Genomic DNA, 16,409 nt, shown 5'->3' with positions numbered 1-16,409 from the left:
TTCTAACTCCGTCAAAGTCCAGTGATACAGATTCACAGCAACTTAAAGACAAATGGGTCCATAGCCACGAGTATGGTGCATAGAGTGGCAATACAAATGTAGTTAGCTAACAGAAAGACAGGAAGACCTGTGGTGTGCCTTCCAACCAACACAAATAAAAGTGGGTCTCAGGCAACGAAGCAGAAGATAGTATTTCTGCATTGTACCATGCAACCTATCCAGTACATACCTAAATCTCTTGAATTGGTTGTGAGACTCATATAGTAAGTTAAAGGCAGTTCTAGTGGAATTTTAACTAATCAAAGCTTTAATATGTAATTGGATTTTAAATTTTAACCTCTTGAAAAAAATGCATTTTATAATTGGGTATGAAATACAGTTTAAATATCTCTAAGCGGAAATCTGTCCCATTCAGGATTCTGGGACAAGTTTAAAAGAGCCTTCATTAGCGATTCTTTCTCCACTGAGAACAACTGCACTGCACTAAAGCAAGGAAACGCTAAAACCACATTTTAAATGTTCTCTCTTTCAGTTACACTGCAGTATAATGAAGTCTGCATTTCTTATCTGTATTTGCTTTTCATTTTTACTGGTTATAATCAATATTTTGTAATGTTAAAAATTAGACATGCATTCTCCACTAGTTTTAGTTTGAGCATCCATGGTGTGTTAATATCGAAACCAAAGGTTCTAACTTCATCATACCTCTCTGTGCATGATCAACAAGAACTCGTATAAGATATGCGACAAGGTTGTAGTTTGTTCAGCGATAAGCAGTTCATTAAACAAAACATTACACAAATGACAAAGGGTTTTTTGCCCATAGTTCTTTCTTGTAGAAAAAAATAACAAAACACTTTGTTTCTGCATATGTATATTGTTATGTCTATTTCTGCATGCGTGTCACTGAATATTATTTATTGTGGTACAGTGTGTATTGTATGTACGCTGTCCTTTGCTACAGGAAATGGTTTATTGAAAGAGGTACAGTACTTTCTGTACATTATATATATACACACTACAAATAATCCCAGCACTCAAAAGGCATGCTTTTTTTTTCTTCCTACTATGCTTATCCAGTTTGGATTTTCTGGAGTCATGCTTATCAGATCATACTTAGCCCTGAACTCAAACTGAATTTCCATTACTGGTGCAAATGCATAGAAAGAATAATTATAACATAATTTGGACCAACTGCTTTAGTATAGTTTCTATTTTAAATTGGAAAGTAATGTTTACATTATGTTTTGTCTTCAGAAAGTAACATTTATTTTATTATCTACTAATCTGTGTCACTTTTCATAATTTTCATGTATCATAATACTGGTCCAAACACCTTAAAGTACATTAGAAATGATAGTGAACAAAAACCATGTCTACCACCTCTATTCAGCTGTCTGTTTTCTCTGATCAAGAATGTCCATTATTTACCTCATTGACCATTTTTTTAACTGATATGCTAATAATTCCATTGAAATTCATGAACACATGTAAGTTTGACATGGCATTTCCACCTCACTTAGTATGCTTTTCATTCCCTTTTTTCCTTCACTTCTGCTCCAGATTTATGGCATAAACACCGATGAGATAGATTTAGAAAATGAACCCTGGTATAAGTTCTTTTCTGAACTGGAATTCGGACGTCCGGTAAGTGAGGCCAGCAAGAAACCCGAATATGCACATCCACTATAAAGTAAATTGTTGAACTGCTTTGCCCCTCAATTCTGGGATAGGCTTGGCATGTTGTGAAGAGTGGTCAGTGGTGTATTTGTTTTGTGTAGTGGACAGACCAAATGATATAGGGCTTGTCATAGATGCTTTTTGGATTGGGAAGTCATCTAGCAAGCTTACTTACAGTATCACTGTAAAATGTGTTCATTGAGGCTTGCAGGTATGGATGTGCAAAAGATCAGAACATGGTGGCTAAAATCTCTTCTCTTTTGGTTATTATTATTTTTTTAACAACAGATGATGTTATCAGACCAATAGGGCCTTTTAATACCATAGTATGGAATCTAATCATTTTACTTTAACACAAAAAAACTGGGAATGAGAAGAGTATTCATTCCTATAGCATTGGAAGGGCAAATCAAAGCTGAATTGTATGCACACCCGTACCTAATGGCATTTCTGCGTGATGTGAAGTGTATTTTAAATTTTTTTAATCACTTGAATGATTGTAAGAGAAATCAAATAATTCTGCTGTTATTATGGATGCTACAATAGAATAGATGGATTCTGCTAGCTGTACGGGCCTTTTGAATCTTCGCATGCAAATACTGTAGCTGCTAAACATCAAGTCTCTAATACAGCATGGGGTGGTAGATTTATAAATAGAGAGGCAGACAGATGTGCCTTGTACATGTGCAGTGTTGGCTTCCACTGTCCTAGCCCCTTTCAATACCAGTATTTATTATGGCATACCAGGATGAAAACCACCAAAAATCCTGTTAAATGCTGCGCATCCACAGTGCAGTACTGACATAACATGCAACTGTCAGAGTGAGCATGACAGGGGCACTTTTATGTGACACACCGGCGTAACAAGAACAGAGTAATTAACCCTGCTGTCTTATTAAAGCTATTTAAAGATAGTGTGAGAGGTTAACTGCTCTGTCATTTCCTTAGCGTCGACCTTTGCTAAATGCTATACCCACAAGTTAATTCCAGTGTAATGTGTAATAAAATGGAGCCAACTGCGCAGGATTAAGGGGGGTAGGACCTCCTACATTGCAGGAGTCAGGTGTCTGTTAGACAGGGCTGGAACTTTCAGTTTCATCAGGATTCTATGTTGAATTCGGCTCTTAAAAATATATATTTGTAGTTTTCCTGAACTTTAACTTTAACTACCAGTAAGTGGTAAGTAAGTGTATTTAATTAATGGAAACAGGCGGGGGGAGGAGGTTTGAAAGTCTTTTAATAGCACTTGAGATAAATCTTGGTAGATAATACTAGATGTTCCAAAGTGTGCAGTAAATAGCTGAATAATACTTAAAAGCCCTTGAACACAACATTTAGTGTATTTAAAGCTTTGAAATCTTTTTTAGATGTGCTCTGAAGACCTTGAAATACAAAATTGCCAATTCCAAACATACATACCAGATCAGGGCTTTTAGTTTTAGTTTTTATCCAAAGCAACTTACAGGTGTTACAGGGCAGTACAGGGTTACAATGAAGATCAATATTTAAATACAGTATAGTTTACAGTAAGTTCAAATAATACTACTAAAATACAATATGAAATAGGATGCAACAAGTTAGGATTACAATGGTGTGTAAAGGATTTGCATGCATCAAGCTTTAAAGCTTTCATCACAGCTTAATTAATTTTCCACTCTACTTATCCTTTCCATGCATGTTTTTTTTTTTCTTTCTGGTGTGCTGCTTCTCAGTGTCCTTCAGTCTTCTAACCATGTCACTCTTTCCACATGTTCTTTCCCTTGATGCCATTGACTTTCCTTCACTTCATCTTTCTACCTCTTCCTATACGCTGCTTCTGATACAAGCCTCCTAAAAAACTTTTGGATTATATGCCAGAAAGCTCTCCGGGTGTCTCCACCAAGGTAATGAACACTTCTTTGAATAGTTCAAGAAGCTCATTATATCACATCATTTCACAAACATTTCTCACAGGAAGAGTCACTTTTCTGAATCGTGGTAGTTTGCAGGTATAATCTTCCTGTTTCCTGTGATCAAGTGCTTGTACATTATGAAGGTAGAGACTGGCAAAACAGAGCATGGCCAGATGTAACCCTGGGTTACACAACCTCAGTGCTTATTCTGTTAGTGGTTATGTTTACAACACCTTGGCACCCAGAATGCAACATTCTTTTCTAGAATTTTAATGTCATACGAACATCATCGTACTTTACTGTACTTTCCTAGATTTTGGAAATGTGGAACGGGTAGGCCAGTGCCAATTTGATACAATTAAAATTATTTCATGGATCAAAATGTGTCAAATTCAATGGACAGATTGAAGAATTATCATCTTACTGAGATAGAAATACACATCCTTTTCTCCTGCCGTTGCAAATTTTGTGTTAAGAAATGTTTATCAACTTAAAAAAAGGGGGCAGAGGGCTACATCAGAGCTTCCCACACACTTGTCTGAATAATCTCAAAACAGTTTATTCTGTTTAAACTGTACATTTTTTATTAAAACAAATTACAACGCAAAGTCGAGATATACTGTGCACACTTCCGGGTTGTGGCTGATAAACTGTACATTTCAGCCGATATAAACCCATGATGTGGTAAAAAGGGACGGGGGAATAGTGCTACAATTATACCATGCTACCTCAATTTAGTTATAAACACAAAGGTTTTTTTTTTTTTTCTAATAAGTGAAACAGACTTGTTTTTAAGTTGTCATAATGCACAGTAGAAGACAGGTCAATGTTGAATTACCTTTGATGTCAGGCTATTTGGTCAGTGAACCATTATAGACATTTTGTATGACTAGTATAGGAATTTACAACTGCTAGTTCTAAAATGAGTGAAAATGTCATGTCCATTTTTACTCTCCATAAAGTTCTTTGTAAATGCCTCTAAGACTGTGGTTTATTGTGCAGTGTAAAGTGTAAAGCGGATCAGAAAATAATGACCCCTTTTTTTTTTTTACTGTACAATCAAATCTCCTTATCTGAGTGCAGCATTCTCAGGCTGCTCAAGTGACTGCATTCCTGGGTCTGCCATACTGGTAGAAAAACAGCAGTTTACAGTAGTGTCACGTTTGGCTTATAGCAGTGTGTGTGTGTGTGTGTGTGTGTGTGTGTGTGTGTGTGCAACAGCACACAGACACACACACACACATGACAAACATAATGTTTGCTGGAACGACCTTACCTATCACCCACACCCACGTATCTAAATATCATTCAAGGTCCTGCCTACACGACTAAGGTCCAGTATCAGTAAGACTGGTTTTTCTTCTGGACTGCTTACTGAAGGTTTCAAAGGTATTGACTGTATAATATATATATATTATATATATCTATATATATATATTATATATAATATATAATAATATAAATCTAATGTTATTAAATATGCACTGTTTATCAAACTCTACAATCAAAAGTATAAGAAATTATTCAATTAGATAACAGGCTGGAAGAATCAAAATGAACATTTTGCATCAGTAGTCTAAATTCAGACGGGCAATAATCACAAATAAATCATATTACATTAATTTGGTACCAGTAATTAAAAAAAAAAAAACACGTTTACGGGGGAAGAAACACTGTTTAAATGAATGAGACATTTTTGTATTTAAAAAAAATAGATGCTCAAAATGGGAAGAAAGGAACATTCTTCTTTGTAGAACACAATCCATCACTATATAGTTATGGTTCTGATTTTCATTTTTAACTGATAATAATCGATAAAACACCTCTGATACAAAAAAAAAAAATTTAAATCGGTGTATAGCCAATAAACGCAGGAAAAACACTGGAAATGGTTACTCAGTTCACATTGAGTTCGCCACTTTTCCATTTAAAAAAAAAAAAAAACCTGCTACAAGATAGCAATGTTCCTCCTTCCTGACTTGTAAATTATTGATTCGATCTGAATACTTTAAACCCGCCCCAGCTACTGAGTGGCAGCAAATTCCTACATTTCTATTGGAGACTCCGCTTGCTAGATTTAAAACGAGATTTCAATCAGGAACGGAGACTTGTTAGCGGGATTTAAAGCTATATCACAGTTAGACAGAGAGGATTTAAAACAAATTAGCAAATTGTGGCAAAATGTAAAAAGAACCCAGAAGTGACAGAAGCAGCTGATGCATAGTTCACACACCCTAGTCTCGTATCTTGTAAAGCGCTTTGTGACGGTTCACTATGAAAGGTGCTATATAAAAATAAAGATTATTATATTTATTATTAAGAGTGTGCCCATGACTATAAGGATTTTGTTAAGGAAGAACAGATTAAGTGTGCAAGCACTGGCAAGGTACTATACATATTATGAAAGAAAACATCCAAATATTTTGGAAAGTAACCAAAACCAATCATTTCATACAGTGTATAATAAGCGAAAGTCCCACAAAAAAAAAAACAAACAAACAAACATTTTGGAGTATCTCGAAAACAGATAAAAATAAGCGCGAAAAATTAAAGTAATAAAAACAGAAAAACAGAAGCCCTATATATAGTGTAACGTATTTCCCTTGTTGAGTACTTGTATACAGTAATTTGAATTGGGTGCTGTAAATACATTTTTCCTACTTCATATTACTATTATAGCTTTGTGTTTTTCTTTTTTTCTTGAAAAACTGATCTAGTTTTACTGGTACTACACATAAGACCAAATATAGAAGATACAGAAGATAAAAACTTCCACATAGGCCAACTAGAGGACCCTCAGTTTAAACAGGATGTAAGTGTTTAAAATTGTAGCTAAAAAAAGTTAAAAAGTAAAGGTGGCTGTCGTCACTTAGTGCAGAATTTATGGTGACAAGTGACCAGTGTATTGGAGTGACGCTACATTCCAGGGGATGAACATCACAGCTACTTATAAAGATGGTAAGAAATAAAAAAGACGAGTCAGATAAGTGTGCATTTAGAGCAGTGCTCAATATGAACTGCCCTGGACTGGCACCTGCAGTAGAATTAAAGTGTATTCCAGCGATGCTTATAAAGACTTTCCTGCTTTAATTGATATTGAGACACTAGTGAGTTCATTCCGAGACTCTATTGTGTTTTGGATGTCAGTTTAGGATAACAACGGGCCATGTTACTCACGTGGCAGCCAAATCTGGTTTACTGAAGCACCCTTTATGACTTAATGCAGGCTCTACATTTCATAACACATTCGGCAGAGTTGTAGCCAGCTTTGCCTCGTCTCTTCATAGACTATCAAGGGAATCCAAGACTCCTGCAGGGGAGAAAGGGTTTGTTTCGGAGAGCTGCCTTATTCACTGGAATCTAATTATTCTACTGTTTTTTTTTACAGGTCTCTTTGTATCACCCTTCAGCGGAGAGAACGCCAGAAAGACCGTCTAGGTAAGGATTTTTTTTTTTTATCTGCTGTTTGTTTCATGGAACCACTGGTTATCTAGAGCACGCCTGTAGCACACATGCAATTAAAATCATATATTGTGTGTGAAATCAAATGGTTAAATGTTGTACTACCAGTATTTCTTTTCCTTTTATCTTTGTGAATGTTGATGTGCTTTTTGTTCAAATCAGATATTGTACAGCCACATAGAAATAACAGGAAAATAAATTCCTGTGGTGGCGCTAACCCCAAAAATTAAAATCATCCCTTACTTCTCCCTTCCCTGCAGTACATTTTTGATATACACTAGATGTATTTTGTACCGATTGTGCTGCTGGCGCTATCTTTGTGGAATGGCAGATCAATGACTTTTCTTGCATTAGTCAGTGTGACTCTGCCCGGAGCAGAGCTGTCCTCCCCCAGTAGCTTGCTGTGTGTTTGTTTCCCAAGGGCACATTGCATTTGTTATGAAATCTCCTGGGTATCATAATCTGTCAAGAATGACCTGCTCAGCTGCATTTCAATACTGTATAACTGTAGCAGGGTAACGTGATGTATGATGCAAAATAAAATGGTAAATTGCTTAGAATGTCCTGAACATCCACTGGAAGCGAACAATGTAATGTAAAGCATCAGCAGGGCTCTCTGCGTTTAGATTTTTAACTACTGGCCCCTGGGGCCACTGAGCTACTGTGTTTACTGGCCCCTTGGGCCACTGAGCTACTGCTTTCACCAGCAAATATGCAACGAGCTGTTACCATATGGTAAAACTGAATTATAATAATCCTAATTAGGGATCCGTGGGTCAGTGTAGTTGAATACACAATTACATGAAAATAAAAAAAAAATATTTGAATAGCATATTACATATTTGAGTACACAAAAAACAGCCGATGCTGACGCTTAACAAGTTTTATGTCAGTCTTAAACCCGTTCTTATCTGCATATTAAACATAAAGACCATTATTAATTATGCAATGCTTGTAATAGCAACATTCTACAGTAATAGTATTCTGTTTGAAATTGTTGCTAATTTTATTGCCTTGTTTTCAGCTAATGTTAACAGATCCCTGCTTGAGTTCCTCTGTAATGACTGTACACAGCAGCTTCTGCAGCTGCTGCTAGCCAGTCGTGAAGCAGCTTCCGGGAGCATGGCACCAGCAAACTTTGAATGTCTGAACTGAAATAAAATAATATGTATAGCAAGTGCTAAAAGAAGTAATCCAGACTTGGGTAGCATTGAAATTAGAAAGGTAATTTAATGTTATGATGAATATAAATACATCCTAAATGTTAAGCAGAACAACGCAGTGACTGATAAGAAAAGGCAAGATAGTTGGAGTTGGAAAGGAGTTATTTTTTGTTATTTACTGTTGACTTTCTGTGAATGGATGGAGTAACGTCAACATTTGCACTGGCCATTAAAAGTACAACCAGGTATCCTTGTTTTGAATTATTTACAGGTTATTGAATAAACAAAGTAAGTTGACAAAGATTCATCTGATGTCAGTACTTGATGGTTAGTTGTAATTAGTAATGTTAAACTATTGTAATGTTGGACTGTTCTATTGTTTTGGCCAGGTTACAATATTTACACTGTTAGGATTCATTTATAAATATTATTTGTTAGAATTAAACAGATGGTGTTATTTTATTCTGAAAACATTACACCAAAAATTATTTTTGTGATTTGCGTAATATTACGCTACTGTTGCTTTAATTGGAAGAGCTATGCGCTGTGACGTTGCTGCTCATTGAGTTCTGTATTTTAATTCAGTAAACAAAAGGAAAAACTTGTGCCTAAAGAAATAGGGTACAGAGTGAAGAAACCTCGTCTTGGACATTGTTTGTACACTTTGTGAACCTGGCCTAACTTTACCGGCTTACACTGTTATGTTGTCTGCTTGTGCACACGCTTTTGATTTTTATTCTTGGGAGCATAAGGGACCAGAGTCCGGTAATCGAATACATAAAAATGTTGTACCCTGTGTATTTAAATAGGAAACTTTTAGAAATTTCCATCCCTAATCCTAATAATAAACACTACTAAAACAATATTAATAATACAAAATAATAACCCTACTCAGAGCGTTGTCGCTTGTGTAGCCTCTCCCAAGTCAGCGCCAATCTTGCTGAGTGATACCAGCGAGTCCTGGAAAGGTTGTGAATGGCATTTTTGACAGAACTCATCGGTTCCCAAATCAAGAAGTTAGACAATTCGATCACGTATCTGGGTGTCGATCTGGACATCTTACTGTGATACTGGATATGATGTAAACAAAATGTTGAATTCACAACAAATAAAGCTGCTGTTTTATCTGCAAGTCTGGGAAACTGTCGCCAAAGAAGGCAGAACATTACTTTTTATTCACTGTCATAATGGAGACAGATGATACCAACACCCTAAATGTTCATCTTCATTTTTTTTTTTTCAGAATTACTTTCTTTATGCTTTCCTTTTGGCTTATTGGTTGCTTAGTTGTACAAAACCCGATTTGTAAAAGATTTGCCATGTCACAGGAATGAGTACCAACACAGCACTTTGGTACATAGTCTCAGATTATGACTGTACAACAAATATGGCGTACGGTGGGAAAGTTTAGTTCATAGCTAGGTTTTTAAAAAAATGGTTTGTAAATTAGTTTTCAGCTTTTTGGCACACTGACCCATTTTCCTGGATTCATGAAACGGAAGCCATGTGCACTGTATATATATATATATATATATATATATATATATATATATATATATATATATATATATATATATATATATATATATATATATACACTAGTTAAATGTAACCGGCCCAGTCGGGCCTGTGGTGCTTCATAACTACAGGCCAAACTGCGATCTCTACCGGCGCCAGGCCATGGTTAATATCGAATCCTGATCAGTGATTTATTTCTCTCTTATTTAGCTCGGCAAGTGACTATAGAAAAAGACGGAAGTCTGAGCCTTCTGTAAGTGATCAGAGAGCACACAGCAATCAAAATGCAAATCAAACCTCGCCAAGGGCTGCCGACATACAGGGGAAGAATAGCATGCTCAGAAAGCCATTTACTAGTTCTTCCCCCTCTTCTCCATCTAGAGCGAAAGGTAAGAATCAGCTCAAATTGTTTAGGAGAGTCGCTTGTATCCCATAGAAACTGCAAATCAGAAAAAGTTGAAAGTAGAATGTATATGTTCTCGGATTCTGAACTGACGCTTGATTTCAAATACCCTTTAAAATGCTGATATTGTAAGATATGATTTTTTCCGTGGTCTCGGGTCTTTTAAGCTGAGAAAGGCTTTTATCTGTGCATAAATATTTTAGACTTTTTATTTCCTTAAAATATTGAAATAATGTTGTTTGTAATGCATAGTGAAATAGTTTGTACTTTAATCATTTTGTTTTTTGCAGATGCATGTCTTAAAGGAAAATAGATATTTTAGTGACTGAGTTTTGTATGTGCATGGCTTGAAGGAACTTAAATATTTACCAACAGTGTTTAACTAATTATAATAGTTTGTATATGTTTTTTTTTTATGTTACCAGTAAATCTTTGACTATAAATTGACCTTTGCAGCATCAAGTGGAGGGTATTTATTGGCTGCATACTATACCTGTCTTTATTTTTTCCTTTCCTTTTCAAAAATATACATTTTCTTCCTTTCTCCCTTCTGCTTATAACCAAATGTCTTTGAGAACCTGTTAATCTCTTCTCATGTCTTTCTCTTGTCATGCTGCTCCATGGATTTCAAAGGTGGGGATATTAGCAAAATGTACTCATCCCTTTTAAGTTGTTCAGGTCCCAGCCAGAATGCCTCACATGCGTTAGACTACAGTTGCGATCACAATCAGCCTTTCCCGGTCACTCCACTGGGCTCAAAGAGGTCAATCAGTTTCAAGAACGGATGGCAAATGAACCGGCAAGATGCAGAAACTTGGAGTAGCGCAGAAGAAACAGTATCGCCAAAGCCGAAGTCTCGCAGCTGCGACGATCTTCTGACAGATGAACAAGAGAGTTTAGCTGAAATGCAAACGAGGTCTGAAAGTGTGGGGTCACTGATGTGTGACGAAGAACTCAAAGATTCCTATTTTAGGGTGTGCTCTGAGGGATCAGAGCCCCGCAGACCCAGAGCTCGACATAGATCAGCACACAACGCTCCAGGATTCTTAAAGCTGTACAGGAAGATGCACCACATCAACCGAAAAGACTTGTTAAGCTCTGAGGTGATTTGCTCAGTAAAATCCAGGATATTACAGTATGAACAAGAACAGCACAAATGCATGCTTGCAGGCTGGAGAGAGTTCAGTGAGGAGGTTCCCAGAGACATGGTGCCAACAAGGATTTCTGAATTTGAAAAAATGATCCAAAAATCCAAATCCATGCCAAATCTTGTTGACGAAACATTATCTGATGGTACTTTAGACTCCTCTAAAAGGGGAACATGTCCCAAGCGCCGCTTTTCCATTGAGTCATTACTGGATGAGGAACATCCAAACAGAAATCCCACTGAGGGGCAAAAGCAGTTCTACAAGTCAAAAACTGTGGTGCCAATTCACATCGAAGTCACCAATGAACATCAGCAACTGACAGCATCCCAATTTGACTACTCGTGCAGCGAGCGTGACGCAGTGGTGTCCGACCTCAGTGACTTTGTTCAGATCGAGGGTTCTTCATTTTGCAGCGATAGTGACTTTGATCATTTCTCCTTCACCTCTTCGGAAAGCTTTTACGGGTCAGGCCACCATCATCAACATCACCACCATCACAAACACCTGGTCAGCTCCTGCAAGGACAGATGCCCAGCCTCCAACACCAGGTTCACCACTATGCTTAAACACGAAAGGGCTAAACAAGAAAGGAAGCAGCAGCTAAAGAAAGAAGAAGCCAAGTCTGGCTTGTCAAAGTTGGCATTCCTAGTCAGCCCAGTGCCTTTCAGGAGAAAAAAATGCTTGCCTCCTCAAAAACGAACTCAAAAACCACAATCAAAGACCTCAGTGTATGAAGCACTGGACTCGGCTTTAAAGGACATCTATGAACACATTAAAGCTGAAAAAAGGAGGGGGAGCCTTCCAGATAACAGTATATTACATAGACTCCTAGCAGAACTGCTTCCTGATATTCCTGAAAGAAACTCCTCCCTCAAAGCCATGAGGAGGAGGAGCCCTTTAAAACAGCCTTATCAACAGCAGCCCCAAGATGGCCTTGTGAATTATACTTCATACCAGACGGATTCTGAAAGATTACCCCTCAGTTCTTCGTATCAAGATATGGACACCAACAACAACCAAGGGAACGATCATGCACAGTGTTATCAAGGTGGATTATACAAACCCCATTTTGCTTAACGTGTTTGAACTCTTTACCCAAGTTTCATCCCACCCATTTCCCATATGTGTCTTGTAGAAAGTCCTGAAACCTAAGGATAAAAAGTCAACTGTAGATATAAACAACTGTTGTTATAAATACTACTATGGCAAAGGGACATTCTTTTGAAAAGAATATCGTTTTAAATGTATAAAACTAGCAAGAAACACTACTATGCAGTTGCATCTTGTTAGTTTTACACTTATATTTTTTATGTCTCAGAATATTTGCCTTTGAACTCAAAATACAACTCTATATATATATATGAAAAGCCAGTGACTTTAATGGTACTGCCATTAACTTTGATGTCCTTTCCCATTAATGTTATCCTTTGCTTTTTTCCTGTCTTTTGCATTCTTCGGGTACTTGTTTTTCTTCAAGCATACTCAAGGGCTGCCTTTTGATGTCAGATATGCATCCATTTCCATTTTGTCTGTCTGATGTAAAGTGCATTCACTCATATTCATTCACAAACATATTACTATACAGTAATTATTATTATTTGTTGTTATTTCTTTTAAAGCCTTGATCAGCAGTACAATGAATCTGTCTCAAGCAATTTATTCCAGTGATTAAGCACTTAATAGTAGAAGTTACTAAAAGTTAGACCAGAACCATGTTGGGTTTAATTACACTATGTAACACAATTTTTGTTCCTGGGTAGTAAGTGTTATTTCCTAATTGCTTATGCCTCAAAAGTATAGAAAATGGCTATTATTCCCCACAAACTTTGCTTTTGTGACCAGGACAGTGATATTTTGAAATGTACCTATTTCCAATGAGAAAACGGGCGAATTTGTGTCTTTTCGTTCACATAAAGTCAGAAAAAACAACATATGAATTCAAATTAACATGTATTTATACTAAAGTAATACAAAAATGACTACAAAAGATTTAGAAGTGAGTAGTTTTTCGAGATTTACGATTATACTGTAAATCACTTTCACGAATCAGCCCCCAAATGTAGTCTCCCATCATGTTCTCGTTATACTGTCCTTGGTAGCAGTGTTCAAAGTCCAGTATATCCTGGTGGAAGCGCTCGCCTTGCTCCTCCGAGTACGCTCCCATGTTCTCCTTGAATTTATCAAGATGAGCATCAAGGATATGGACTTTGAGGGACATCCTACAGCCCATTGTGCCGTAGTTCTTCACCAGAGTCTCAACCAGCTCCACATAGTTTTTGGCCTTGTGATTGCCCAGAAAGCCCCGAACCACTGCGACAAAGCCGCTTTCTCCTTACTAGTGAGCTTCTTGGAGAATTCATTGCACTCCAGGATCTTCTTTATCTGTGGTCCGACGAAGACACCAGCTTTGACCTTTGCCTCAGACAGCTTAGGGAAGAAGTCTTGAAGGTACTTGAAGGCTGCCAACTCCTTATCTAGAGCTCTGACAAATTGTTTCATAAGGCCCAATTTGATGTGCGGTGGTGGCATCAGCACCTTCCGGGGGTCCACCAGTGGCTCCCGTTTGACGTTGTTCCTCCCCACAGAGAACTCGGTCCGCTGTGGCCAGTCCCGCCTGTGGTAGTGCGCCTTGGTGTCCCTGCTGTCCCAAACGCAAAGCTAGCAGGGAAACTTGGTAAAACCGCCTTGGAGACCCATCAGGAATGCCACCATTTTGAAGTCTCCTATGACCTCCCAGCCGTACTCATCATACTTCAAGGCGTCCAGCAATGTCTTGATGCTGTTGTAATCCTCTTTGAGGTGCACCGAGTGAGCCAGGGGAAGAGACGGGCACTTGTTACCATTATGGAGCAGCACGGCTTTGAGGCTCCTGGATGAGCTGTCAATGAAGAGGCAGCACTCATTCTGGTTACAGGCGATTTCGATTGCCTCGAACAGACTGGTCACATTGTGGCAGAAGCAGAGCCCATCTTGACGGGTGAAGAAGCTGGAAAAAGGTTGGTGATGCTTCCTCTGATCTGATACTTGCACACTTTCATCCAACAAGTTCTACTGCTTGAGCCTAGACTTCAAAAGCTCGGCATTAGAATTGGTGAGACAAATATCTCTGATCAAGTCGTTGAGGTCTTTTTGGTTGGGGTAGTATGGGTTTCTCTCCTCAACTCCACCTCTGAAATTGTTATCTGGATCTACAACGTCTTCCTCTCTCTCTGACTTGCTGTTCTCTTCTAAAGACAGCTGCTCTCTCTCCGGAGGAGTGGGTACGGGGAGCTCATGGCAGTGTGGCACTGGGACGATGGATGAAGGAAGGTCCGGATACGTGATAGCAGGTGCATTCTTGCCAGTCCGACGTTTGGAAGGGTCCACCATGCAGAAGTAGCAGTTGCTTGAGTGGTCAGTGGGTTTCCGCCAAATTCTTGGGATAGCGAACTTCATGGCTCTCTTTTCCCCTCTGTACCATCCTACAAAAATACATTTATTTCACCCATGACTAATGTGCAAGAGATTCTCGCAACATTTTTCATCTATGATATATTTTTTCAATTACATTGAAAATTGTAAAACATTTTAAAATTAAAAACTTTTACAATTTTAAAAATTTTAACAAATTTTATAACATAAAATTCCGAGCAACGATTGTCCATCTTACCTTCCAGAGATTTTTTGCAGTGCTCGCAGGTGAAATGAGGTGCCCAGGGTTTGTCTTGATCCCCGACAGTCATGCCGAAATATGCCTTGTAGGCCTCACACATCTTAGCAGATGCTTCCACAGAGTACTTTTTCGCTCTTGTCTTGATAAATTGGCTGCAGACATAGCAAAATGCATCTGCCGGATGCTTGCAGCCTCTTGATGCCATCTCAGAAAAATGCAGATATGTATCCACTTAGGCAGCTGGAACTAAACTGAACTGGTGGGCTTAAGGCCCCTGTATTTATACTACTATTTATATTACTGGAAAGTTCTAGAAAGTTCTAGAAGTTAGTCCAAGTTTACTCAGCACTGAATCTATCTGGAATGTTCTGGAAAATAGGTAAATTTCAAAATATAATTGTCCTGGTCACAAAAGCAAAGTTTGTGGAGAATAATAGCCATTTTTTATACTTTTGAGGCATAAGCAATTAGGAAATAACACTTACTACCCAGGAACCAAAAAAAATAATAAATAAATTGCTACACAGTGTTATCTTTGGGTTTGTACATTTGGGTTAGCGATTTTGCCATGTCAAAAAGAAAACAGCACATTACTAACAACATGTTTAGGTCACATTTTCCCATACAATTTGATTTGGTAGGTGAAGTTTGAAACTGTATTAGTATATGAGGATGTTTTTGAACAGTTTTGACATCATACATGGAGAAGAAAATAAGCACTTTATACTGTGTTATGAAAAAATATTTTACAGTTAATATTTTTTTTTTATTTTTTGATGGCCTTCTAAACATGAAATGTATCTGCTAATAGAAGCAGCCAGTGATATATGATAATTGCAGTTTGGAGCAGCTGAAGAAGAGTTTTAAATGATGGCCAGTCTAAAATGGGTCTGCATTCCTGCACTGAATGATATATATTCCTCTGCTATTTTTACGCATCTCTTTTAGTTAAAGATATATGTGTGCGTCACTATTCATGCGTATACACTATATTGCAAACTGTTCTAATAGGAAACACATAAACAGAGATTGTGGCCTGTTCACAAAACTGCAGCTCTGATTGTTAACAATCTGTGTATAGGGTTAAAGAGTGTTTTGAATCACAAACTCCAAACTCTTTTTCGATGCATCCAAGAATCCCTAACATTTTTTCTATAGCATTAGCAGGGTTTCAAGTTTTAAAAGTATGGGCCCAATGACACATATATTTAATACCAAAAGGGTTTTCAACTATCCCTATGGATCAGAATTCAAGGCCTGGTGAGCCATTATAGAAACACAGTTGGTCACGAAGTCTGAGCTCTAATTTGCAGATCACCAGTACCTTGAGACTTGGCAGAGCAGTTATGCCCTGGAACGCTGTCAACACAAGAACATCGAAACGAAGCAAAAATACTTAGATCTGTCTCAGTTGTAAAGGTGACCTAAGAAATATAATGTTGACCTAATGATGTCTTTATATCAGAACAATGTTATAAAGAAATAAAACCA

General features: G+C 37.6%; 1 protein-coding gene across 34 annotated transcripts in view; it reads left to right on the top strand.

Annotated features, from left to right (window-relative positions):
* The window catches only part of LOC121297735 (sorbin and SH3 domain-containing protein 2-like), a 100,863-nt gene that overhangs the window by 72,577 nt on the left and 11,877 nt on the right, over positions 1-16,409 (top strand). For 22 of the 34 annotated variants that reach the window (XR_005947226.1, XM_041224374.1, XM_041224318.1 and 19 more), the window contains 5 exons: positions 1,564-1,647; positions 3,507-3,563; positions 6,961-7,010; positions 9,926-10,104; positions 10,752-12,314. Coding sequence is in view for 33 of the 34 variants with exons in the window: in XM_041224374.1 (XP_041080308.1) it covers positions 1,564-1,647; positions 3,507-3,563; positions 6,961-7,010; positions 9,926-10,104; positions 10,752-12,314 (1,933 nt within the window). In the remaining variant the exon portion in view is untranslated. The remainder of the gene's footprint in view (positions 1-1,563; positions 1,648-3,506; positions 3,564-6,960; positions 7,011-9,925; positions 10,105-10,751; positions 12,315-16,409) is intronic. The other 12 variants (XM_041224458.1, XM_041224412.1, XM_041224401.1 and 9 more) reach the window with 4 other exon arrangements.

This window comes from Polyodon spathula, chromosome 2, assembly GCF_017654505.1.
Source record: "Polyodon spathula isolate WHYD16114869_AA chromosome 2, ASM1765450v1, whole genome shotgun sequence".
Taxonomy (NCBI): domain Eukaryota; kingdom Metazoa; phylum Chordata; class Actinopteri; order Acipenseriformes; family Polyodontidae; genus Polyodon; species Polyodon spathula.
This window is presented reverse-complemented; position numbering and strand designations above follow the sequence as displayed.